The sequence below is a fragment of the Tamandua tetradactyla genome, chromosome 7 (genome assembly GCF_023851605.1).
Source record: "Tamandua tetradactyla isolate mTamTet1 chromosome 7, mTamTet1.pri, whole genome shotgun sequence".
In the NCBI taxonomy this organism is placed as follows: Eukaryota; Metazoa; Chordata; class Mammalia; order Pilosa; family Myrmecophagidae; genus Tamandua; species Tamandua tetradactyla.
In genome coordinates this window covers 29,352,499-29,375,177 of record NC_135333.1, presented here as the reverse complement: position 1 = coordinate 29,375,177, position 22,679 = coordinate 29,352,499, and the positions used below count along the sequence as shown (strand labels likewise).

The 22,679-nt window shown below is 58.3% G+C and overlaps 2 protein-coding genes across 10 annotated transcripts in view; one reads left to right on the top strand and one right to left on the bottom strand.

Moving 5' to 3' along the window:
• Nucleotides 1-9,292, top strand: part of TMPRSS6 (transmembrane serine protease 6) — a 36,926-nt gene extending 27,634 nt beyond the window's left edge. The window contains exons 11-18 of the mRNA XM_077168740.1: nucleotides 2,669-2,814; nucleotides 3,222-3,320; nucleotides 4,174-4,287; nucleotides 5,450-5,566; nucleotides 5,836-6,004; nucleotides 7,258-7,529; nucleotides 7,806-7,942; nucleotides 8,504-9,292. Coding sequence (XP_077024855.1) covers nucleotides 2,669-2,814; nucleotides 3,222-3,320; nucleotides 4,174-4,287; nucleotides 5,450-5,566; nucleotides 5,836-6,004; nucleotides 7,258-7,529; nucleotides 7,806-7,942; nucleotides 8,504-8,662 — 1,213 coding nt within the window. The 3' untranslated portion in view covers nucleotides 8,663-9,292. The remainder of the gene's footprint in view (nucleotides 1-2,668; nucleotides 2,815-3,221; nucleotides 3,321-4,173; nucleotides 4,288-5,449; nucleotides 5,567-5,835; nucleotides 6,005-7,257; nucleotides 7,530-7,805; nucleotides 7,943-8,503) is intronic.
• Nucleotides 9,293-11,426: 2,134 nt separating this feature from the next.
• KCTD17 (potassium channel tetramerization domain containing 17) lies at nucleotides 11,427-22,064 on the bottom strand. Of its 9 annotated transcripts, none has more exons than XM_077168734.1 (9): nucleotides 21,842-22,064; nucleotides 20,606-20,714; nucleotides 18,210-18,301; nucleotides 17,128-17,223; nucleotides 15,408-15,533; nucleotides 13,967-14,069; nucleotides 13,693-13,773; nucleotides 13,211-13,301; nucleotides 11,427-12,279 (listed from the first exon to the last, which is right to left on the bottom strand). In XM_077168734.1, the coding sequence occupies exons 1-9, from the start codon at nucleotides 22,049-22,051 to the stop codon at nucleotides 12,210-12,212; spliced, it is 978 nt and encodes a 325-aa protein (XP_077024849.1). In that variant the 5' UTR covers nucleotides 22,052-22,064; the 3' UTR covers nucleotides 11,427-12,209. The 9 variants fall into 9 exon arrangements, with proteins under 9 accessions (XP_077024849.1, XP_077024850.1, XP_077024852.1 ...); XM_077168731.1 differs by lacking the exon at nucleotides 11,427-12,279 and adding an exon at nucleotides 12,297-12,894; XM_077168733.1 differs by lacking the exons at nucleotides 11,427-12,279; nucleotides 21,842-22,064 and adding exons at nucleotides 12,297-12,894; nucleotides 21,552-21,719.
• Between the last annotated feature and the right edge of the window lie 615 nt (nucleotides 22,065-22,679).

The following is a 22,679-nucleotide window of genomic DNA, read 5'->3' as shown; positions in this document are numbered from 1 at the left end:
GCCTCTGGGTTGCACGTCTCACCCCCTCCAGCCTGGCTCTGGTTCCTTCCCACAATGCCCCAGTGGCTCCTGAATCCCCACGCTCAGAGATGCTTTGTGTCCTGGGTTTCCCCACCCAGTGTTCCCCAGCCCCTGGCTGCACTGTCTGCTTCCCAGGGCCATTCTCTGCAGATGGCAATCCATGATAACGCTTGTTTATCCAGTTTAAAAACAAATCACGGTGGACCCGAGGGCAGTTCAGTGGTAGAATTCTCCGCTGCGGGAGACCCAGGTTCACTTCCCAGCCCATGCACTTCCCCCAAACAAACTAACAAGCAAAACAAAGATACAAACAACCACCACAAAAATTCCACAAACGGTGCTGCAGTAATGGGATACTCACATGGAAAAAGAATGAAATGTGACCTGGGCATATAGCATACAACAACAACAAAAAAACCCACGACCATCTCACTGGCCCCCCCACCCCCCCACCCCCCCACCCCCCCCACCCCCCCACCCCCCCACCCCCCCACCCCGGCGCCCTTGGTTTGAAAGGGCAGGAAGGGCCAGGCTTGTGTGGGGGCGCCCCCTGGTGGTGCCACAGCCCCATCTGGTCCTGGCTCAGGACGAGGGAGTTCTGGGGTGAGGGCAGCTGTTCTCTAAAGGCTGGGTCTCAGGACCCCTTTACATTCTTTTTTTTTTTCACATGGGCAGGCACCGGGAATGGAACTCGGGTCCTCTGGCATCGCAGGCAAGCATTCCTGCCTGCTGAGCCACCGTGGCCTGCCCCCCTTTACACTCTTAAAAACTATTAAGTACCCTATACCTATATTTACTGCATTACAAAGTAAAACTGAGAAAATTTACAAATATTAATTTATTTAAAAGAATGCCAAATCCATTACATTTGAATATATTTTATGAAAAAATAATTAACATTTTCCGAAACTAAAGACACTTCATGGGGAGCATATTATTATTTTACATTTTTTGCAAATGTCTTTAATGGCTGGCTTCGCAGACGCCCTTGGGTCCTTCCGTCTGCTCCCACACTCGGCTCTGCCGTCACACAGCACGCAGCCTCTGCAAAATTCCCTGCATCCTTGAGAGAGAATGAGTGAAAAAGGCTAAGAGTGATTTTATGAAAATAGTTTTAACTTTGGTTGTTCAGGGATCCTGGACTTAAGAGGACGCTGGTTGGTGGAGCGGTGAGAATGTGTTCATTGTGGTCAGAAAAACCTACTGGGGATGTGGGAGTTGGAAGGGGTTCAGAGGCTGGGGCTCCTGCAGCAGTGAGAGTCAGGGGTTCACCCACCAGAGTAGACAGGGGGTTCTCCTGGGCCTGACGAGGCTGGTTCCAGCCCCAGCTTGGCCAGTCTCTCCTTGGGGGCCTTCTCATAAAATGGGATGACAGCGCTCCCTCCCTCACTGGGTTGAGTCGCTATGGGGACCGCAGGCTCCCTTGTGCAATTAGACCTGCCCGTGCTGCTGCTGTTGAGGATGATGCTGGGTGAAAAGGCCCAATCCCCGCCCCACACTTTGAAATGTTAACCCCCAACTCATGTTCAGCTGTTCCCTGACTCAGTAACTGAACTATCAAGTGCTTACCAGGTTCCAGAAGCTCGGAGGAAGAGCCTGACCTCTGAGAATGGACGGCCTGCTCTGTGGGGTGCTGCATCTGTTGTGGGGATGATCTTGCTGCTGCCAGGCTGACTCCCTCCCACCTTTTCTCCTGGGGCATTCTCTCTCCTCTCTCCAGGTCTTTCTGCCTGTGTTTTAGGTGTTTCTGCCATCTGTAGAGGTATTCCTATTTGGTCTGTGGGAACACCCCTCCCTGGAGGCTAATGGTGCCGCTCCCATCTGTTCTATGAGGATGTCCCATCTGGAGAGTAAGGGAGTCCCCAGCAGCTCTGCGGGGAGCGCCCCGCTATTCTTGGGGAGTGGTTGCACCCACTCAGAGCATGCACTTGTTCTGTGAGGTGTGCTCAGATTCCCTGTGCTGGGATGCTCTGCTCAGGCTGTCTGGCAGTTTCAAGGAGCTCATCTGCTCCTTGGAAACAAGAGCATCTTCTTGGCAGAAGGGGCCAGGGGTGGGGGTAGGGGTGAGTGTCTAGCTGGGAAGTTGGGTGGTCCCCACGGGCTGCCATGGTCCCACCGAGGGGCAGTCATGCACCGAGAAGATGCTTCCCATCAGCATGTCCCTACGGAGCTGGGGGGGGGGGTCCCTTCCTCATGCCCAGAGGGTCCCTGGGAGACCAGCAGGACAGTGGTGGTCCCGATGCCTGAATGAGGGGTGCAGCTGCCCCCTCAACCCTCACTGAGCTCAAGTCTTCACAGAGGGTGTCAGCCAAGGAACTGGCCTCTACTGATACACTGAAGCCTCTTGTCAGATCCAGGGGCCACAGAGCCAACAGTGCTCCTTGTTTTATAAGAGAAAAGTGAGACTCAAAGAAAGACCCTTCCAGCTCATAGAATCCAGATTTGAATTTTTATCTTATAGGCAATGGGGAGTGACATAGTCAGGCTGCTTTCTAGAGAGATGGGGGTGAGTGGTCACCTAAGGGAGAAGCCGTGGCATTCTGGACCAAGCCAAGGGAAGTACCAGCCATGTCCTTGTCCTGTTGACACACAGGGAGCCAGGCCGCACTTTCCCCGTGGCCCTGAGTCCCTGTCTGGTCACCCCCAGGCTGTGTGGCCTGCGCACTTTGCAGCCCTACGCTGAGAGGGTCCCTGTGGTGGCCTCGGCCGGCATCACCATCAACTTCACTTCCCAGATCTCCCTCACCGGGCCCGGCGTGCAAGTGCACTACAGCCTGTACAACCAGTCAGACCGTGAGTACGGGCATGCTGGGGAGCACGGGGAGCACACCCCCTGAATCCCCACAGCTCCCCTTGCCTCTGCGCCATCCCCAGAACCACTGAGTGGGTTGTGGGCAGCTGCCTTCTAGGCTAGACAAAAGGATTTTGTGTGTGTGTGAGCGCACACACGCATGTGAATACATGCATGCAGCTGTGTGTGTACCCACATGTGCCCAGGTGGTCACAGGTTCACCAGGTACAGACGTACATACATGCCCACACGTTATGTGCAGGTGTGTGCATGTCCACGTGGACCCTGGGCGCACGCACCATAAAGGGATGTCAGTGGATACAGGTTTATGCACATGTGAGCACAGGCACACGCATGTCTGTGTGTGTTCATGGCTGTGCATGTCTCCATGGCGCCTCTCCACCTCCAGCTTGTCCTGGAGAGTTCCTCTGCTCTGTGAACGGACTCTGTGTCCCTGCCTGCGACGGGATCAAGGACTGCCCCAATGGCCTGGATGAGAGAAACTGTGGTGAGCAGCTCCCCCGCCTCTCCCATCCCTCCTCTCTGTGCTGAGCTGAGCCCACTTTGGAGAAGCCTCCTACCCCAGGTTTCCATTATCAGCACCCAGGAAAGGGGTTCTCTTGCTCTGCTAAGATGGCAAAATGGAAACCAAGAGTGGGGCCAGGGCATGGGCAAGCTGGGATCTAGGTCTCCTGACCCCCAGCTCACGCTTCTCTAGGAAGGAATGGAGAGGGTGACGGGAGGACTAAAAGGGGAAGGTCATTAAGTAGAGGCCCCGGGCAGCCAAGGAGAGAATTCTTTATCGCCCACCTTGAATGGGGTCCTTGCCCTCTTCAGTCCAGGGCTCCGACTGGGAGCTGCCAACACTTCCTTGAGTCATCCTCACCACTGCCTGGCCCTGGTAGAAGGGGCTCCGTGATCCTGGTGGTCTCCTAAGCCAGGGTTCCCTGGGAACAGTATCTTCCTTTCCTGAAAATCCTGGCTTCTGGATCACCTGGATTCACCATCCAGGCAGCTCATTCTTGTCTGATCCCCCCTTAAAAGTCTTAAATATATGGGAGGGAAGAAGAAAGAGATGAACCCGTCATGGTGCTGGGGAAGGTGCCTCATATTTGGAGCCAGAACATCTGGCTTTAAATTCTGGGTTAGCCAAGTGACCTTGGGCAAGTTCCTTCATCTCTGTTTATACATGAAATGGGGCCTCTCCCAAGGGTGCTGTGAAGCTCGGGTGTACAGTAGTAGAGGAACTAAAGATTTGTGACCCATGAAGTGCAATGCAAACGTGTGCTGTACAGGCATTGGGAAGCTCCAGCTGGGTTTCCCTGACTTTCTCCCACCGCTCCTTCTGTATCCCCACACAGTTTGCAGAGCCACATTTGAATGCCAAGAGGACAGCACATGCATCTCACTGTCCAGGGTCTGTGACCAGCAGCCTGACTGTGTCAATGGGAGTGATGAGGAGCAGTGCCAAGAAGGTAGGGAGGATACGACCAGGTTCCAGCCAGCCAGCCTGGCCCTGGCCCTGCTGCATGCTTCTTCAGCAAAGGTTTCTGCCTTCTTGGCCAAAACACCCACCACCCATCTGTATACATCCATATGTCTGTCTGTCTGACCACCCACCCACCCACCCACCCATCCATCCATCCATCCACTGGCCTTTCCAGAAGCTTATCTCCCTATCTACTGAACCAACAATCCACTCATTGATTGTTCTGCCCAACTAGTTGTCTGTTTGTCCATTGTTCCATTTATCTATCCAAACATCCATCCATCCACCCATCTATCAATCCACTTATCTTCTTAACCCTGTTTGCCCATTGGACCTTAAACCCATTCATTCATCCACCATTCTAGCTGGCTGTCAGTCTCCATACTGGACCATCAATACACATATTTGTTGGTCTGCCCAACCTCCTGTCTTTGTGTCCATTGCTTCATCCATCCATCCAACCAAGTGACCAACTGACCAGCACTAACAGAACACCCAGTGATAGGCAAGGCAGGGTGACAAAGTAGGAATAAGAGATACCACCAGAGACCTGGTCCTAGTCCTCCAGGGATTTATCTGTCTGTAGGAAGAAATGAGGGATGACTGTCGGTGACCCAAAGCTTTCTGGACATAACATCCTGTGGTGTAGGGAGATTGGAGGAGGGGGAGGGGAGCGCACAAAGAGCATGAGGAGGGAAGGCTTCAGAGAGGAGGCAGACTTTGAACGGGGCCTTGGTCAGAGGTGAAAAGTAAATAGGTGAGAGGAAAGGTGGCCAGGCAAAGGAGGTGGGACAGAACATTCATTACATGTGGAGCAGGTGAGCGGCCAGGTAGGGTGGGCAGACGTGGTCTGAGGGAGGAGATGCAGCCCTGCCTTGAGGCACCACGCCTGAGGAGCCAGCCCCACGCTGTGCTCAGGAGCGCCAGCCTGGGAGGGGAGATATGGCCTGGCGCTCGACAGACCAGCCTGAGGAGAAAGAAAGGGCCGCCCTCAGGAGCCTTGGAGGACCTGTCAGTGCGATCGAGACCCGTCCCCAGTCTCCTCCTGGCCTCTTCTGGGCTCTGCCTTCCCTGGACCTGATTTTGGAAGGGCCCCTGCGGGGCTCAGGACCCACCTTCTGTGCCCTGCCCCTGCCCGTCTCCCCCAGGGGTGCCCTGTGGGGCTTTCACCTTCCAGTGTGGTGACCGCAGCTGCGTGAGGAGGCCCAACCCGCAGTGCGATGGGCGGCCCGACTGCGGGGATGGCTCGGACGAGCGGGACTGCGGTGAGCATGTCGCGCCCACTGCCCCGCTCCGCAGGGGGTTGGCGCCCACCCCGGGAAGCCAGAGGGAAATCTCACCGTGTGTCCATCTCTCTCCTGCCTCTGGGCCCCCTCATCTTGGCCTTGACTGTTCCTCTCCCTCTCTCTCTTTCCCTCTTCTTTCTCCTTCATTCTTTCTATCTCTTTACTTTGTTCATCTTTTGTCACTCTCTCCCTGGCCTCTCCCCTTCCCTCCTCCTTTGGGCACCCTGCCCCCTCCCCGTCTCCCTCAGACTGTGGTCTCCAGGGCCCATCTAGCCGCATCGTGGGCGGGACTGTGTCCTCGGAGGGGGAGTGGCCGTGGCAGGCCAGCCTCCAGGTCCGGGGCCGACACATCTGTGGGGGGGCCCTCATCGCTGACCGCTGGGTGATCACAGCTGCCCACTGCTTCCAGGAGGACAGGTGAGGGGGTTGCGCGTGAGGCCCTGGCCACAAGACATGGGTAGGGAGGGCTGTGCAGGGATGGACAGACAGGTGGAGGGTGGTGCAGAGCCCTGGGCCCGGGGGCTGCTCCCCCATGAACACCCTGCATCCGTGGACAGGGTGTTTGACCCCTGTGTGCGCTCCTTTTACTACTTTTCTTTAAATTAGTAGGTGATTCATTCATTCATCTACTCATTTATCCATCCAAGGGTGTTAATTGTGGTCCCACTGTGTGCTGGGGCTGTGCTACATGCTGGAATACAGTAGAAACAAAGCGGACAGAAATCCCTGCCACCCTGTGTCATAAGCCATGACCTTCCCCCCACTCCCACCCCCAGGTGTCAATGGGACTGTGACAGGGTGGTAAGGGGGGCATCTCATCCAGCCCCACGGCTTCTTCCCATCTGCATTGCGGGCTGACAACCCCCCAGTCCATGCCCCACCAGATCTCCTGGGCTTCCACATCCCACCCCAGAACCCTCGCAGCACAGCTAGCCCTGCACTCTTCCTCTCCCCCCACCTCCTCCTCTGTCCTGGGTCTCCCGAGTCTAAGCCTAGGATGCGGCAGGACCCCTCCTCTCCCTACAACCCCAGACTGGTAGCATGTCCTCTCAAGGCCCCCGGCTCACCCACGCCTGGGATCCCTCCAGCAGCCCAGGGTCCAGTTCCCTTTTGTGTCCTCTGCCCCAGTGCCAGGTTGCGCTTTCTAACGTGCCATCTGACCACGCCACTCTCCCCCTGCTCCCCACTGCTCTCAAGGTCAGGACAAACCTGAATGCTGACCTGGCCTCCAGGGGTCTGCAGGGTCCACTCTCTGCTGATTGCGCCACACTTAATTCCCACCCCACCCCACCCCCACCGGGACTAAGGCGTCTCCGCAGGTTCTGTGCAGGCCCTGTCTATAAAAAAGAGCACAGAGGAAAAGGACATTATTTGTCGGGGGCCTGGCTCTGTGCTAATTCTTTACCTCTAGGGACTCACTGAAATCTCGCACGAATTTAGGAATGGAAACTGCTATTTCCATGTCACAGATGCGAGACTGAGGTCTAGAGGGAGGGAAGAAGCTGGGAAGCCAAGTGGGCTCACTCCAGAGGCGCACTCAGAATACAGTGTCCCCAGGACCGAAGGCTTCCCGGGGGCAGGGAAGGGAGGGCTGCTGGGGACGGGAGGCCCCAGGGCCGGGAAGGGGCAGCGCGGAGCGAGTCACTCCCTCCCCACCCCCGTCCCCGCAGCATGGCCTCGCCCGCACTGTGGACCGTGTCCTTGGGCAAGGTGTGGCAGAGCTCGCGCTGGCCGGGGGAGGTGTCCTTCAAGGTGAGCCGCCTGCTCCTGCACCCGTACCACGAGGAGGACAGCCACGACTACGACGTGGCCCTGCTGCAGCTCGACCACCCGGTGGTGCGCTCGGCCGCCGTGCGCCCCGTCTGCCTGCCCGCGCGCTCCCACTTTTTCGAGCCGGGCCTGCACTGCTGGATCACCGGCTGGGGCGCCATGCACGAGGGAGGTGAGCGCTGGCTCAAGGAAAAGGGGTGGGGTTTGAGGGGAGGGTCCCGCCTCAAGCATCCAACATCCGGGCCTGGAGATGGGCGGGGCTCGGGGTCTCAGGGCTCCACCCCCGAGGCCCTGGGGTCCCGGGGGTAAATCAAGCTGAGCTGCAGATACTGCCCTGGCAGGAGCAGGGGGAATGAAGGTCAGCTTCTGAGATATAAGGGGAATAGGGGGAGGAAAGCTGGGGGCTCCTAAAGCCCTCTAACCTCCGGCCCTGACCCCAACCCCGCAGGCCCCACCAGCAATGCTTTACAGAAGGTGGATGTGCAGCTGATCCCGCAGGACCTGTGCAGTGAGGCCTACCGCTACCAGGTGACGCCGCGCATGCTGTGTGCCGGCTACCGCAAGGGCAAGAAGGATGCCTGCCAGGTGAGTCCCGTGGGGGCAGGCAGTGGGGAGGGGGTGGCCCACATCACCTAAGGTCCTGGGCCTTTGATTACATCAGCCCGCCGAAGCCTCCCAGCCTCCCAGCAAGGTGGACACGGCTATCCCCACTTTGCAGATGTGTAAACTGAGGCTCTGGGAAGGACTTGCCCAAGGTTGCAGAGCTAAGATCAAGTAAGACTGTGAGGTGGGCAGTGCTGATTTCCAGGCACTTCCCCCAAACCAGGGGGTAGAAAGGACTGTAGGAGGAGGGGAGGGTTGTCAGCCTACAAAGAGAGGAGAGGTGGACTGGGGGTATTGGGACACATCTAAAGTTCCATGAGAGAACCCATCACACCAGGAATTGCTGGAGGACCCAGGGGAAGGCTTTACTCTTTACCATTTCTCATGGCCAGGGTGGGGGTGAGGGGAGGCTTCAAAAGGGGATGGGACTTTCTTGCACTCCCCCAGCAAATTTCCAAAAGTGAAGATGTGAACCTCAGTGGCCCTTGGCCTGGAGGGGACCCTTACCCTGAGGCAGCCCTGTCTCTTCTCTCCCCCTTTTAGGGTGACTCAGGCGGCCCCCTGGTGTGCAAGGAGCCCAGTGGTCGATGGTTCCTGGTGGGGCTGGTCAGCTGGGGCTTGGGCTGTGGCCGGCCCAACTACTTTGGTGTCTACACCCGCATCACCGGTGTGATTGGCTGGATCCAGCAGGTGCTGACCTGAGGAGCCGCCCCCTTGCAAAGCTGGGGTCCACCTCCTGGACTCCAAGTGTCCAGGGCACTCACCAGGAAGGGGAAAGAAGTATTCCTTGAGGGGAGGACCCTTAGGGGCAGGAGGTGGCATCTTGTTCCCATTCTGCTCCCTGACTCGAGAGTAGAGCTGTTTGCTATGGGAGGAGTCAAGACACTCAAAGGGCCCAGGGTGGGGCATTTGGGCCGAGCCCTATTGCCGTCCTCCCTCCCTCTCTCCTCCTCCCCTTCTCCCAACCCTGTCTTTGAGGGGAAGCAGTTCAGCAGTGCTGCTGCAGGGTTCCACGTCCCCAGTGGGAGCATCTGAGACCCCTACCCCCATCCCTAATCCCTAAAGCAGAGGCTGCTTGGGCAGCTTCGCTCCAGGGGGCAGAGTCCAGCCAGGGAAACCCAGGCTGACCTGAGAGGTAGGTGTGGAGGTGTCCCCACAGAAGGCGCTTGGAGCACTCACGACAGTCAAGTGGGCCAGCTGCCACCAAAAGCCAAAGGGTGGGGGAGCCCTGGACTCAGGGCCCACACCCACCCCTTCCTACCACCTGGGCCTCCATGAGAATCCCACCTGGAGGTGAGCTTGGTTGCCTCGTGAATAAAATCACCTGACCAAGGTCCTGCTGCTGGATTCTGACTGGGGACCTGGTCACCAACCTCTCACAGGTGGTCATGTGGGGAAGGTCATTCCAAGTAGGGGAAGATCATGTGTAAAGACATAACAGTTACCAAAGAACATGCGTATTTGGGAACAGTGACCTGTTTGTAAGTTAGAACACAGGCTGTGAGGGGAAGGACTGAAGAGGAATTTGGAGGGTCAAACTGAGATCAGATGATTAAAGACCTTGGAGTTGAGCCAAGGATTTGATCCAGAGAACCATCAAAAGGTCTATGGCAGAAGAGTGACTGCAGTGGATTTCCATGGTAGAACTACCCAGTGGCACAGCTGGCAAGGGGGCTACTTAGGAGGCTACTGCAGAAGTCCAGGAAGGAGAGGACAGGGGCCTGGACCTGGTGGTGGCAGTAGGGATAGCCTGGAGAGTTGAAGGGCATGGTGTCTCACTGGCTGGGAAGTGGGTGAGGGGGTTGTCTTCCAGGTTAGCCCTCAGGTTCTGACTTGAGCAGGGGGAGTGATGGAGGCATCACTGCCTAACCTGGAGACCTAGGAACCTGAGAAGGGAAAGGCTCTTGGAAGGTGTCATGGGCTAGGTATATCTCTGGGACCTCCAAGAAGATGTTGGAGCCTGAGAGAGAGGTCTGGATGGGGATTTAAGAGGGAGCCGCCTGTCTGGGAGGTTGACACAATGGAAGGTGGCAGGAAGGGTGGGAGATGTGGAGACCCAGCAGCCAAGTGGGCTCTGAGCAGAGCTGTGAGCAGGGGTGGGGCTGGCAAGGAGGCCAAGGGCCAAAGAAGTAGGAGTGGAACTGGAAATAGTGGTGTCTTAATCAACCCTGGGAAGTTGGCTGAGGGGATATCGTGGTCGGGTCAGGCTGGCGGGCAAGCTCCTGGGTCACCGGTGTCCTTAGGGAGTGGTGTTGGCCAAGTAAGGAGCCAGGCTGAAGGTTTGGAAGGGGTGCCCAGTGTGGCCTACTGGGAGAAGAAAAGGAGGGTCCTTGGGGAGTGGGGTAGACCATGAGGGCTATTTCAGAGGCAGAGGAAGGAGAGCAGGTCCAGTAGAGAGGCTGATGCCCACTGGGACCAGGGCAAGGAGATGGTACAGCAGGTCCTGGGTGGAGCTGGGCAGTCAGGGTGGGTGCGGTGGATGGGTGCATTGTGTGTGGGGGGGATATTAAAAGAATTCCGTCCAGTAGCCTCTGATGCTCTCAGTGGATCTCCTTGGGGGCTTTGCTAAAATGCAAAGCCCCAGGTCACTCCTGGTCTTAATCAGAATCCGGGGAGAGCGACGGTCAGCTGTCCTTTTAACAAGCTGCCTTGTGGAATCAAGTGGGATGGGAGGGTGCCCTGACCCAGCAAGTAGGAGCCTCCCCTGGCCCTGGGGAGGGCCCCGTGACTGGGGTTGGCTCCTTTGCAGGGTTATCCTCCAGCAGTGGGACTAGAGAGTTGAAGGAGTTGACCAGAGTGGGGTGGGGCTGGGGGCCTGGGTCTAGGCTGGGCAGTAAAGAGAAGCCTGGTGGTCCTGCTCACTCTGAGAAGGTACAGCAAGAAGCCTGGACGCTGGAGCAGAAAGGAGGCCTGAATGGACACGGGGTGGCAGCAGTGGGGACCGGTGGGGGGGACGGGGGGAGGTGGCTGAGAAGTGACCAGGCAGGAAGGGGAGGAGGTACCCTGGGGAGGTTTGAGATGCAGCAAGGGCTGCCTCAGGGAGTCACAGGAACGGTGGGGAGGACAGAGAGCAAGGGGTGGGAGGGCCTGGTCTAATTCCAGGGAATACCTCAGCACCTTGTCCAGGGCTGCCTGGACGCACACAGGTGACCTGTTTGACTCCAGAGGGCTGGCCCTTAGCAGCCAGCTGTCCCACCCCACATCTTAGAGACACGGAACTGAGGCCTAGGGAGGGGCAGGGGCTTTCCAGAGTCCCCCCAGCACGGCCAAGCTCTCCATACCTGGCCTCCAGCCTGGGACCTTTCTAGTGGACCAGGTGGGCAGGTCAGTGCCTACCGGAAAGTAGCAACAGGACAGGGTCCCTGGGCTTTAGGAATAAGCCCCTTTACCTTCAGGATTACCCGACATGTATAGCCTATCCCCAAAAGCAGCCCAGAGGAAGAGAGGGGAGACAGCCAAGCTGGGCTGTTTCTTCAGGTTTTATTACACAGTAGGGTTGGACGCAGCCGAGAAGCAGGAACTCGTCCCAGGAAGTCAGAAACGCAGAAGGGGCCCTCGCTCAGTCCCTGACACCACCAGACTCTGCCCTGGGCAGGAGGAGGGAACCCCTTTCCCTCATGGCGAGTTCCTCGGTCACTCCACTGGCCCTGCTAATTCACAGCCACGGCCACGGCCAGGGCACTGTGCTCGCTGTGAGGATGGGTTGGGACAGCCACAGTGAAGGCCGGGTCACCCAACCCCTCCTTCAGACAGGGCCCCCGATACCTGAACTTCCTTTTGCAAACAGTGTCCTGCTTGGGGGTTAGGCCAGGTCCCTCCCCACTCCGAGGGAAGGCCGGCTGTGCCCACACTTCCCACAGGCCCCGAGGGCTTCCCGGGACCTTGCTGTTCTTTGCGCCCTCACAACAACCCTGTGAGGTAGGTGGGCGGGAGACCAAGGCTCAGAGAGCCCATGCCACTGGGCCAGGGGGTAGGTTTCCACCATGCGGGGGGGGGGGGGCACGGGACAGACAGGGGGACCTGGGGAGCACCGCTGGACAGCGCCACGCATTAGTGGGGGGCAGGCGGCTCTGCCCAGGGGTCCCAGGGCCCACCTCTGGGCTGGAGAGGCCCCAGTGGGCCCCTCCCCCACCCCCCCAGAGGCAGGGATACGTCACAGCCCCACAGGGGTAGACAGAAGTGGCAGACGGGAGAGCACTGCCTCTGCCTTGGGCTGGGGGCCCACCCCATGGTACAAAAATAAAGGATTTCAGATCGGAACCCCAAGTCCCTGGAGGTGATCTGAGGCCTCACATCCGGGTACCTCTGGCTTGCAACAGCTAGAAAATAAGAGGGGGAAGGGGCAGGGGGGACAGGGTGGGTGGTCAGAAAACCGGGGAAGGGGTGAGGAGCAGGGCCAGTGAGAAGGGGGTGATGCAGGGCCAGGAGAAGGGCAGAGAGGAGATTGAAATGGAGGGAGGGGGTGGGAGAGAGGGAGAGAGAAAGAGGCCAGTGAGTCACAGGCTCCCTTCTGAGAGAGGAGAGTGGGGCAAGGCCCCTGGAAGTAGGGTTCAGAGCCAAGGAAAAGGGGGAGCAGGAATGGGACCCCAAATGATCCACCCAGGAGCCGCATGCCCCGTCTTGGGCTGGAGGGTGGCTCTCACGTGGCTGCTCAGGGAGCCTGGATTCTCTGCCAAGACTGGCCAGAGGAGGGCTGGGGGCAGGAGAGGCAAGTACTGCAGTACTGGGCCAAATAGGCTGCAGAGAACCACTGTCCATCCCCCATTTTAGAGGCAGCCATGGCCCAGAAAGGGACAGGGACTTGCCCGAGGTCACACAGCAGGCAGATGAGACTGAATGAGGGCCTGTGGGCACCTGGCCAGGGCTTTTCCTGCCACATACTGATCCTTAGCTGACAGGGGTTGCTTCCAGCTGTGCTCCTGTCCTCCCCACCACTGCAGAATAGGACACCCAGCCTGTGTCCCTAGGCAGTGGTGCAGGAGCCTCTGGGCATGTGGGGGTGAGGTCAGGGCATCTGGCTGCAGCGTCCCTCCCTCCTCCCTTGCCCGGCTCTGGTGTTTCCTGGCAGGTGGGAAAGAATTTCTGCACCCAAACCGCCTTCCCTCAGAGCCTCACATCCAAGGCCAAGACAGGCTGAAAAACTCTGGGTGGGGGAGAAAATCAGCTGAAAGCTCGGCTCAAGTCCAGGGAACAAGAGATGAGCACCCTCCTCGCTTCCACCCCTCCCTCCAGCTCCGCCAAGCTACAAACCAGGGATGGCAGCTCTGGGGGCGGGCGAGGGGCCGAGGAGAAGCCCTCACTGCAAGCTCAGCCTCAGGTCTGAGAGGGTGCAGACGGGGACCTGCAAGGAGGAAACGTGAGGAGGAGGCGAGGAGGCGCTGGGGCCGGGCAGGGCTGAGGCCAAGGCCCAGCCTCCGAGGTGTCCAGCCTCAGAGGTGCCCGGCCTCAGAGGTGCCCAGTGGGGTTGGCAGGCCCGGAGTAGGTGCAGCTGCGCCCCTCCTCCCCAGGCCGGGGGGCAGGAGGTGGCAGGAGGGGCGCAGGAGGCGGCAGGCAGGACGCTCTGGGGTGCAGAGCCGGGGGGCCTGGGTGGGGGGGGCGGGAGGCTGGGGCCAGGGCAGCCCGGGGATGGAGGTGTGAGCAGGCAGAGAGAAAACCCGGACAGGAGCAGAGAGGGAAGAGGCAGGGTGCAGATGAGATCCAGGAGGAAGAAGTGGATGAAGAGGAGGCAGGACCTCCAGTGGGAAGCGAAGGAGGAGGAGGAGGCGGTGGTGGTGAGAGGGAGAAAAGGTTAGCAGGATCCTGAGATGACTGAGCTGCAAAGAGAAAGTGAGAGAAGGGATGGTTATGCGGGGTGAGGCGGCAGGCGCGCGGCTGAGCTAACCCTGGTGAGCCCACCCCCCAGAAGTCCCCAGGGGGCCCCCCAGGCTCTGCAGCTGGCTCCAGCAGGGAGTGGGCGGGAGGCTCCGGCTTTTATTAGCAATCATTCTCCTCGGGGGTCGGCTGCACCTTTCTCCTGCGTATCTGCCTCCACCTGCACCTGTTCCACCTCCACCTCCTCCACCTCCTCCTCCTGCTGCTGCTCCTCCTCCTCCAGCTGCTCCTCCGTGCTCTGTGAACCAGCCGGCGGACCCAGGGAAGAAAGAGTGGAGACACTAACAAGGGGGCCGGGGCCTGCTGGCAGTTGTTTCCCCCCAGGTCCCCCATCTCAGGGCAGGCAAGATGAAGGGAACCTCCAGGAGAGGGGAGGGCTACGGCCAAAGAAGAAGCTGGGGGAATCTCCTCCAGACTCCCAGGCAGCTTAGGAAGGGCATAGGGAAAACCGGCAGAAGATGGGACCCCACTGTGGGTTAGTCTGGCTACTGTTGCATGGAGCAAGGCTGGGTGAGGGGACAGAGGAGACGGGGTGGGTGTGTGACAGAACTATCCAAAAGCAGAGCCCAAGAACACCTCGTTGTAAGAGCAGAAATGAGGCCAAGAGAGCCCCAGGACAGACACCACTCAGAGCTGGCATCTGTAGTCCCTGGCACCTCAGGTAATGGGGCTTTGACCCAGCAAACGTTTCCCGAAGGAAGAAGCAGCGGGCTCTGCATCCTTGCAAAGCAGCGCCATCCCCTGGCACCCATAGGGGTGGGGTGGGCAAGGTGGGTCACAGCAGGACAGGGAGGCAGACAGACAGACAGGAAGCCAGAGCTCATAAGCCACCACTGCCCACGGACAGGATCCCACAAGGAATGGTCTGCCTCTTCCCATCCCAGCTTGCTGCCCGCTGTGTCGGCCTCCCGCAGGCCCTCCAGGCATCTGATCGGCTCTGGGCCCAGGGTGGCCTGTCCTCTGCTCATTGCCGTCCCCACAGCAGGCTGGTACTGCCAGGAGTCACCTTGGGAGGCTGGACCCTGCCAAGTTCCCGACCCCTCTTCTGCAGAGCATCCAGGGAGGAGGACTGGGAAAGAGGCAGGATCTCCGGAAGTGGCTTCCCCACCCCAACCTGGGCCAGCCAGGGACAGTCACCCGCCCCTGAGAAATAAACTGGCCACTTGGGACGCCAGAAGTTCCAAGCATGAAGGCGACACAGAGAGTACACGGTCCACCCCTCCCTTCACAGAGTATATGGTGACAGTGCCGAGAAGGGAGGGGACTTGTCTGAGTCACACAGGAGGGACACAGCATGCTCTGACTCTAGTCAGTGGCTCTCCCTGAGACCACGCCCTGTGGATGGCCCCATCCAGTGCTCCCCTAGCCTGGGCTTATGGAACTGGCGTGAGCAGAAAGGACCACAAGGGCATGGGATGGGATAGCATTGGCTGTGACCATGGAGGTTATGTGTGGACAGCAGGCGGGAGAAAGAAAAAGCCAGGATGGAAAGGCAGGGGGAAGGGAGGGCTGGAGAAAGGGGGGAAGGGGAGGTTTCTTCGGCCAAGGGCCAGTGTGGCAGAGGCTGGGGGCTCACCTTGGTTTTGCGGCTGGACTCGGAGCTCAGCCCATGTGGGGAGCTATAGAGCTCCTTGGACACCACACACAGGAACTCGGCCTGGTCCTCGCTGCCATAGTTGTAGGAGGACCCAATGTTCACCAGCTGGAGGGGAGGTACAGTGGCAGAGAGATGATAAGCTGGGGCTGGGGGGCATGGGGAGGTTTGTGGACATCGGCACCTACCAAAATAGCAACTTACGTTCTGACCTAGCTGTCCTGCTCATGCCCATCCCTGGGTTTCTAGAAGGCACTACCCCTACCTGCCTCTTGCCTCTGGTTCTGCTCCCCGGAACCACCCTCCCCTCCTGGCTTGGCTGAGCCTGATTCCTGGAGGAGGATGGGAGCATCACTATTCCACCCCCCAGCCTAGTCCCAGACCCAGGAGGCCACTTTCTAAAAGCAAGCAGACAGCAGATTTCTTGCCTGCCATGCCAGAGACCCGGGTATGATTCTGGTACCTACCCATGCAATTAAAAAAAAAAAAAAAAAAGCAAGTAGAGGCCTGGAATGGGCAGGCTCTCTCCCTCTGTTCCAGCCTCATCTGGTACAGGCTGCAGGGTGGGGTTTGCACGGTAGAGCCCCATAGGATATTCCCTTCTGTTTTGGAGGCAGAGGCTGCGCATTCCTCAGGCCAGAAGATAAATGACCAGGGGCCCCTGACCAGCTTGCTCACGCTCTGAGAGTCCAGCAGGTTCCCAAGAAGGGTTCACCTGTATCCTGGGCCCCTAGAATACCCATGCCCATGTAAAGTTTGATCTCGTACAGCCCTCACATAACCATAGAGCAGTCAGGATAGATATCAGCCCCTCTGGCAGACGAGGCTTGGAGGGACTTATCAAGTCCCCCCTGGGCTAGGAACTTTTATCGATGGCCCTTTCATTCTTCATGCCAGTCCTGCAAAGGAGGTATCCTGGCCCATGTTACAGGTTAGGAAACTAACCAGGCCTGGAGAGGAGATGGGACTTCTCCCCATCACACAGCATATCAGTGTGTGATGTGCATCAGGGCTTCTGACTCCTCGCCTGGGCTCATTCCCCCAAACTGCCTGGTCATTCTGGGGGGCCCCAGCCCGCCTCTTTCTACAGTTTCCATGTGCAAGGGCGCTGTGGGTGAGTGCAGATAAAGGGCCAGCAAAACCCTCTCCTCCTCTGTGGGCAGATGTCACCTGAGGCTAACTTTCTGCCTCTGTTCCTTGGGAAACCTGATAAGACATGTCACCAGGCCTTACCACTGAGGTAAAAACCTCCTGATTGGTAAATAGCATCTGCACTGGACAGATGCCATTGTTTTGGTCTTCCCTGAATGTGGTGACACTTGTAATGGGGCAGATCCTTTCTGGGGCCCCTGGATACTGTCCCTATGGAATTGCTACAAGAGGTGCTAGACCAAGGTAAACCCCTCTCACCTGTGGGTATCTTATCTCCTCGTACCTGAGCTGTCTTCTGGGGGGCCAGAGACCTGCAGTCTTGACTACTACATGGCTGCTGGGAGGACTCCCACTCAAGGGGATGCCTAGTGCTGCCCTGCAACAAGCTGGGCTCCCATCCTCTCTCCTTCTTGGTGAATCTGCTGCTAAATTGGCCTTTAAGAGTCTTGCCTAGTTTAACTTAAGAAGACCCCAAAGTGGGGGCTGCAGTGGGGCGCCTCAGGCTGGGGCTGCAGGAGGGAGGGGCCTGCCCAGGTGCCCCCCAGCCCACCTGTTCGAAGCGCCAGCCATCAGACATGGTGGAGACCATCTGTGTGAGCTCCTCCTCCTGGCACTGCAGCACACGGTACACGTGCTTTGGTGGGACCTGTGGACAGAAGGCATGTGGAGGGTCCCTGTGGGAGTGGCAGGCACCCCAGCAGGGTGATAAGCATCTGCCCCCAGCTGCTGCTTCTCTCCTTCCCCACCCCTCTCCCATCCGCAAGCATATACCCTGGAAGGAGGAAGGGAGAGAAAGAGGAGGAGGATGAGGGCAGGGTGGGAGGAAGAGAGCTGTGTTATTCTGTGTGCCAGGTACTCTGCATTCATTCTCTCAACGAATCACTCCAAGAATGCTATAAGTGATGAGACTTTCACTAAAGCTCAGAGAGGTTCAGTTACTTGTCTAGGGTCACCCAGTTAGAAAGTGGCAGAGCCAGAGCTGGAAGTCAGGTGATACAGGAGGGAGGGTGGGAGGGGCCATGAGGGCCTTGAGGGGTCACTAACTGAGTCAGGTCCTCCAAGAGACCTGGGCCCTCCTCCCTTCAAGCCCCTAGAACTGGGAAGTGGTACTCCCTTCCGCCTCCACCCTCCATTTCTCCTAGGGTGGGCGGAGACTGTCCCTACATCTTCTTGCGAACTTGTCAGAGGCCCAGGATCAGGCTCAGAAATGCCTAAAACTCGTGCTGTGCCTGGCAGGGAACTGCCTAATCCCATGAAATGGGCATTTTACTAAACCTGCGCTGCCCCGGCAGGCTACCTCCATCTCCTGTACCTTCATAATGACCCCATTTTGCCTTTGAGGAAGGATATGGGTAGGTAGCTCTCAGCACTTCTATATTCCACAAGGGGAAATCAAGGTCAGAGGAATATGACCAGTCCAAGGTCACACAGTGAATGGTGCCAGTGCAGGGACAGAACCTAGCATCCGTCGCCCAGTCTACACAAGAACCAACCTAGCAGGCCAGCTTGGCCTTCCTAAGGGCACTGCCATTCCCACCTTCTCCAACCTTTCCTCTGCCTGCCTCCCTCCCTCTCTCTCCGCATCTCTCCCCACCCCACTCCTAGCCCTGGAGGCTCCCTTTTGCATCCAACCTGGGTGATGGTGTAGTCTTTCTCCTCCATTCGGTCTTTGATGATGCGGATCAGTGGGCCGATGTTGTAGAACTCGGCCTCCTCCAGGACCCCTGGCACAGACAGAGTGGCCCCCAGGTCACTCCCATGGCCCCCAAGTGCCCCATTCTCCCCTCATTCCCTCAGCCCCCCAAACCTATCCTGCTCAAAACACACCTTGAGAGGATGAGCTGAGTGTCTGAGTTCAGTGGTCAAGCAAGAAGAAATATTTTCTTCCTAAGAATCCCACCCTCCCTGTGTAAGGGGCCAAGATGCTCAGCCTGCTGTCTCCTCCACCATACTGAGCACAGTAACCCAGGGACTCTTGACAGGCCATCAATCCAGGGCTGCTCTGGGGCTAATGAGAGTAACTCATGGAGACCAAATCTTCGAGTCCCACAGTGAGAAGGGCCTTGGCTGGAACATTACATGTTCCATATCAAATCCATACTAAGTGCCAGGCCCTGTGCTTGCACGTGCATCATTTATGATGCTGTAGTGCTCTCATTATCCCCACTGAACAAATGGGGAAACTGAGGCTCAGAAAGGGAAGTAGCTTGTCCAAGGTCACACGGCCAGTAAGCAGAGGTGGGATTCAAACTTAAGCTCCTCTGACTTTAGAGCCCGTTTTATCACCATCATGCAGTTCCCTGAACATGGTATTTTAGTTTGCAGAGCCCCTCATTTGCTCATCATAAGCCCGGGAGATGAGGGAAAGCAGGTGTTACTATCTCTGTCGGACAGTGAAGGGAGCCCAGGGTCTAAGGTTAAGCAAGTTACTCTGCCAGTGAAGTGGAATGAGCCCCAGGCCTCTGGACTCCCCAGAGCTCCTCTGGGTGGCCGGATCCTTCTGGTCCTTTCCCCAACTGGCTCCTGGGCTCCCTGGGAACAGGACCTATGTCTGACCCATGCTGCTGTACTGGCACCTGCACAGAACCTACTGCAGAGCAGGCGGTCAGTGAGTGTTGCTGCCTGAGTGACCGAATCCACCCTCCCACCCCAACCTGGGGCCCTATGCAGGGCCTCCAAATGACAGCCAGCCAACATGGCATCATGTGTCCATGGCACCATGTGCTGCACCCACACTGATCCCTTTTATCCTTACAGCCACTCAGTCATGTGGGTGCTGGCTTCATCCTCATTTCAGACAGGGGTCTAGAGGCACAGAGAGGTTAAGTAACTTGACCAGGATCACACAGCTAAGTCTCCTCCCAGATCATCTTAGCCCTGTCTGAAGGTGCTGGCAGTAGCAGGGCTTTAAGGAACCTAGAACCTGTAAACAGGTGTTGGCTGTGACGCAGCAGGAGTGTTTGTGTCTGCTCCTATGAGACCTGCTCTTGGGCCTGGCCACACCCCCTGTATCTGTGCTCCCTCAGGGGTTGCAGGAAGCTGTGGGGCTCTGCAGGGACCAGCACCTATTGTGGCTCTGACTTCGCAGAGCCGCTCAGCCTTCTGACATCTGTATCCCAAAGGTGTCCAGGAGGGAAGCCCACAGAGCAGCGTGGGGAGGGCTGGGTTGTGCTAGACACCCAGGAGGCACTGGTGCCCAGCAAGCAGCTGGAGTCTCACGCATGCTCTCCACCACGTGGAACACCACCCCCATTTTATATACATAAGAGGTGGGGGCTGAGAGAAGAGAAGTGACATGTCCCTAGCTGGCCTGGTTGAATCAGCTGACCCAGAGCCACACCCTGTGCCCCAAGAAGTATTGACTTGGCCCCAGATTACAAGCCCACCCCTGGCTGGGGCTTGACCCAGAGGCCATCCTCCCAAGACGGGGTTTCCTTATGCCCTGCTGACCTCAGATGTAGGGATTGGCAGGGCATCAGCCAGTGAGGTCATGAAGGGGTCAGTCCCTCACTGGGGGCTGGGGAGCAGGTTCCCCTTCACCAGCCCACCTCCTCCCACCACCACGACTGTGCTGCAGAGACTGTCAGACTTGGGGAAGCTTCACCTGCTCCGCCCACCTGCCTTCTGCAAACCCTCACCAAGCATCTGAGAAACAGGATCACCGGAGGAGGGCAATGCCTCTTCCCGTGCCTGTCTCCACCCGTTTCCCTAGCACCCACTGCTGAGCATGACCGTCCACGCCTGGCTTCCCAGGAGGCCAGGAAGAAAGAGCATCCCTGCCCACACAGAGGCTGCAGGGCTTCCTGGCTCCCTCAATCCTCTGATGCCCTACAGCACCTGTGAAAGCTCGGGCTGTCACCTGGGCAGAGGCTTTGTGATTCGGCCCTGTCAGGGGTGGGAAGAGGCAGGAAACAGGGAAGAAAGCAGATGTCCCTCCCAGCTGTGAGAAATGGCTTTGGGTCACCACAGCAGGCTGCGGAGGGCAGGGCTGGGACATGGGCCCAGGCCAGCGGCCTGGCCCTACTCACCCTCCTCAGCCATGTCCTTGTCCAGCACCAGCTTGCCATGCCGGAGGAAGTTCAGGATGGGCCCGAAGTAGGTGGGGTCACGGTCGATGAGGTAGGCCCCGGTTTCATCCTGCAGAGTGAGGGGTCCAGGCAGTGAGAGCAGTGGGAGGCTTCCCCACCCAGCCAAGTCCACACAGACCCTCTCACTTCAGGCCCACATAAAGGACGGGATGAAAGGAGGGCGTCTGCTCCCCTCAAGAAGGAGGCAACATTATGGAGCAAAAAGGCTTTGGGGTCAGCTGGACTCAGGTTCAAATCCTGCCTCTGCGTTTTCCCCACTGTGTGACCTTGGGCAAACAGTTCTTCCTCTGAGCCTTACTCCTCTCCCGATAACTAGGGTGGAGGTGGGAGGGATGTTACTGTGGCACTGCATGAGATGAGGTCTGAGTGGTACCCGGTTCAGGGCAGAGTTTGGTGGTCCCCATTAGAGGCTGTTTCCCTGAAACCAGCTGGCACTTTCTCCACCATGTCCCCCGTCATTTGGGGAGTGTTTACATGTTTCCAAGGCCAGGAGCCGCTACCTCATTGGACACTGGCAGCCTGCAGGGAGGAAGGGCAGGCATCAACAGCTCAACTCCACAGAGGGAAAACTAAGACCTCAAGAGGTGCTCAAGGTCACAACACCTGGGGGTTGAGAGAGTGGAGAGAGGGGACCTTGAGGTCATCTGCAGGTCTGCCCCTCGGGTGCCAGACTGGGAGGCTGAGCCCAGAAGGGGGAAGGATCTGACCTAAGGTCACACAGTTTGCAGCAGAATCAGGATGGGAGCCCAAAATGGGGCCTGCCGGACTGTGCCCAGCTCAGAGGGCACCCCTTCGCCCCTCTACCCAGCTTGCTGCACCCATTCTCATCGACTCTGACCAGGAGTCCAGTTTAAGAACGGGGCAAGGCCCTACCCGTCCCCACAACCTCAAAGCAGCGGGGAGTGTCGATCCACCAGCCTCCTGGGGTGGGAGCCCAGGGCGGACTCAAAGGCTCCAAATGGCCGCGGGCCTCGCGTTGTCCCGTTGCCATGGCAATGGGCATATTCCCTCGTTCTCAGAACCCCTTTCTCCTCCCTCTCTCCCTTGCCGTTCTTCCCGCCTCCAGCTCTTGGGAAATAAATCCGGCCGCGTTCCCGGGCAGGGCAGGCCGGATCACCGGGTTTCTGGCGGGCAGAGGATCCCCAGCCGGGGCGCCGCCCACCCCGCGGGCCTCACCCGGTCCGACTGCAGCTCTTCCCCCTGGCACAGGCGACTGAGGAAGGACTTCTGCTCCCGGCACAGCGTCTGCCGGGTGGTCAGGAACACCGTGCCCCCGACGTTGAGCCGCACCCACTTGCCCCAGCCGCCCGCGGCGCGGCCACCCGCCCCCGCCGGGGGCGCCCCCTCGCCGGCCTCCATCCTCATCGCTCGCCCGGGCGTCTGCATCCTCCCGGCTCCCGGCGCAGGGGGCGGGTAGGGAGCGCGCAGCGGGCATGCCGGGAGCTGTAGTCCGCGCCGCCCCCTGCCGGGGCTGGGGTTGACCCGAGGCGAGACTCTCGCGGCTGCCACTCTTCCTGACGCCTCCACCACCGCCCCTTGGGATCTCTTGAAGAACCCCTTTGGCCAGGTCGCTGCGTTCCCCAGTCAGCAGCCCTCTCCCCATTTGCCCTCCACATTATTGTTTTTCCTTTGTCCAGACTGGGTTGGCAAATAGCTGATATGGGTGAAAACGTCACCCTCCTGGAATTCCTATAGCATTTACTTGCATTTCCTTTCTAATATCCTTTCATTCTGCCCTTTGTCTTGTGTTGGGGTGGGGGTCTGAGGGGAGGGGCCTTTCCTGTGGGACAGTGTGGTGGGACTCAACAATGGCTGAATGCCTATTTATGCAGGATTCTTTGTGTATGTTTAAAAGTCTCAGCAGCCCTGGGAGGCTGGTATTACTGTACTGTACCCATTTTACAGATGTGGATGCAGAAGGGAAGGGACCGTCATGACTCACGCAGCTGGCGAGTGGCAGGTGCTAGGTCTGGCTAAAGCCCCATGCATTTCCACCGCCAAGGTCTGTCCCCTC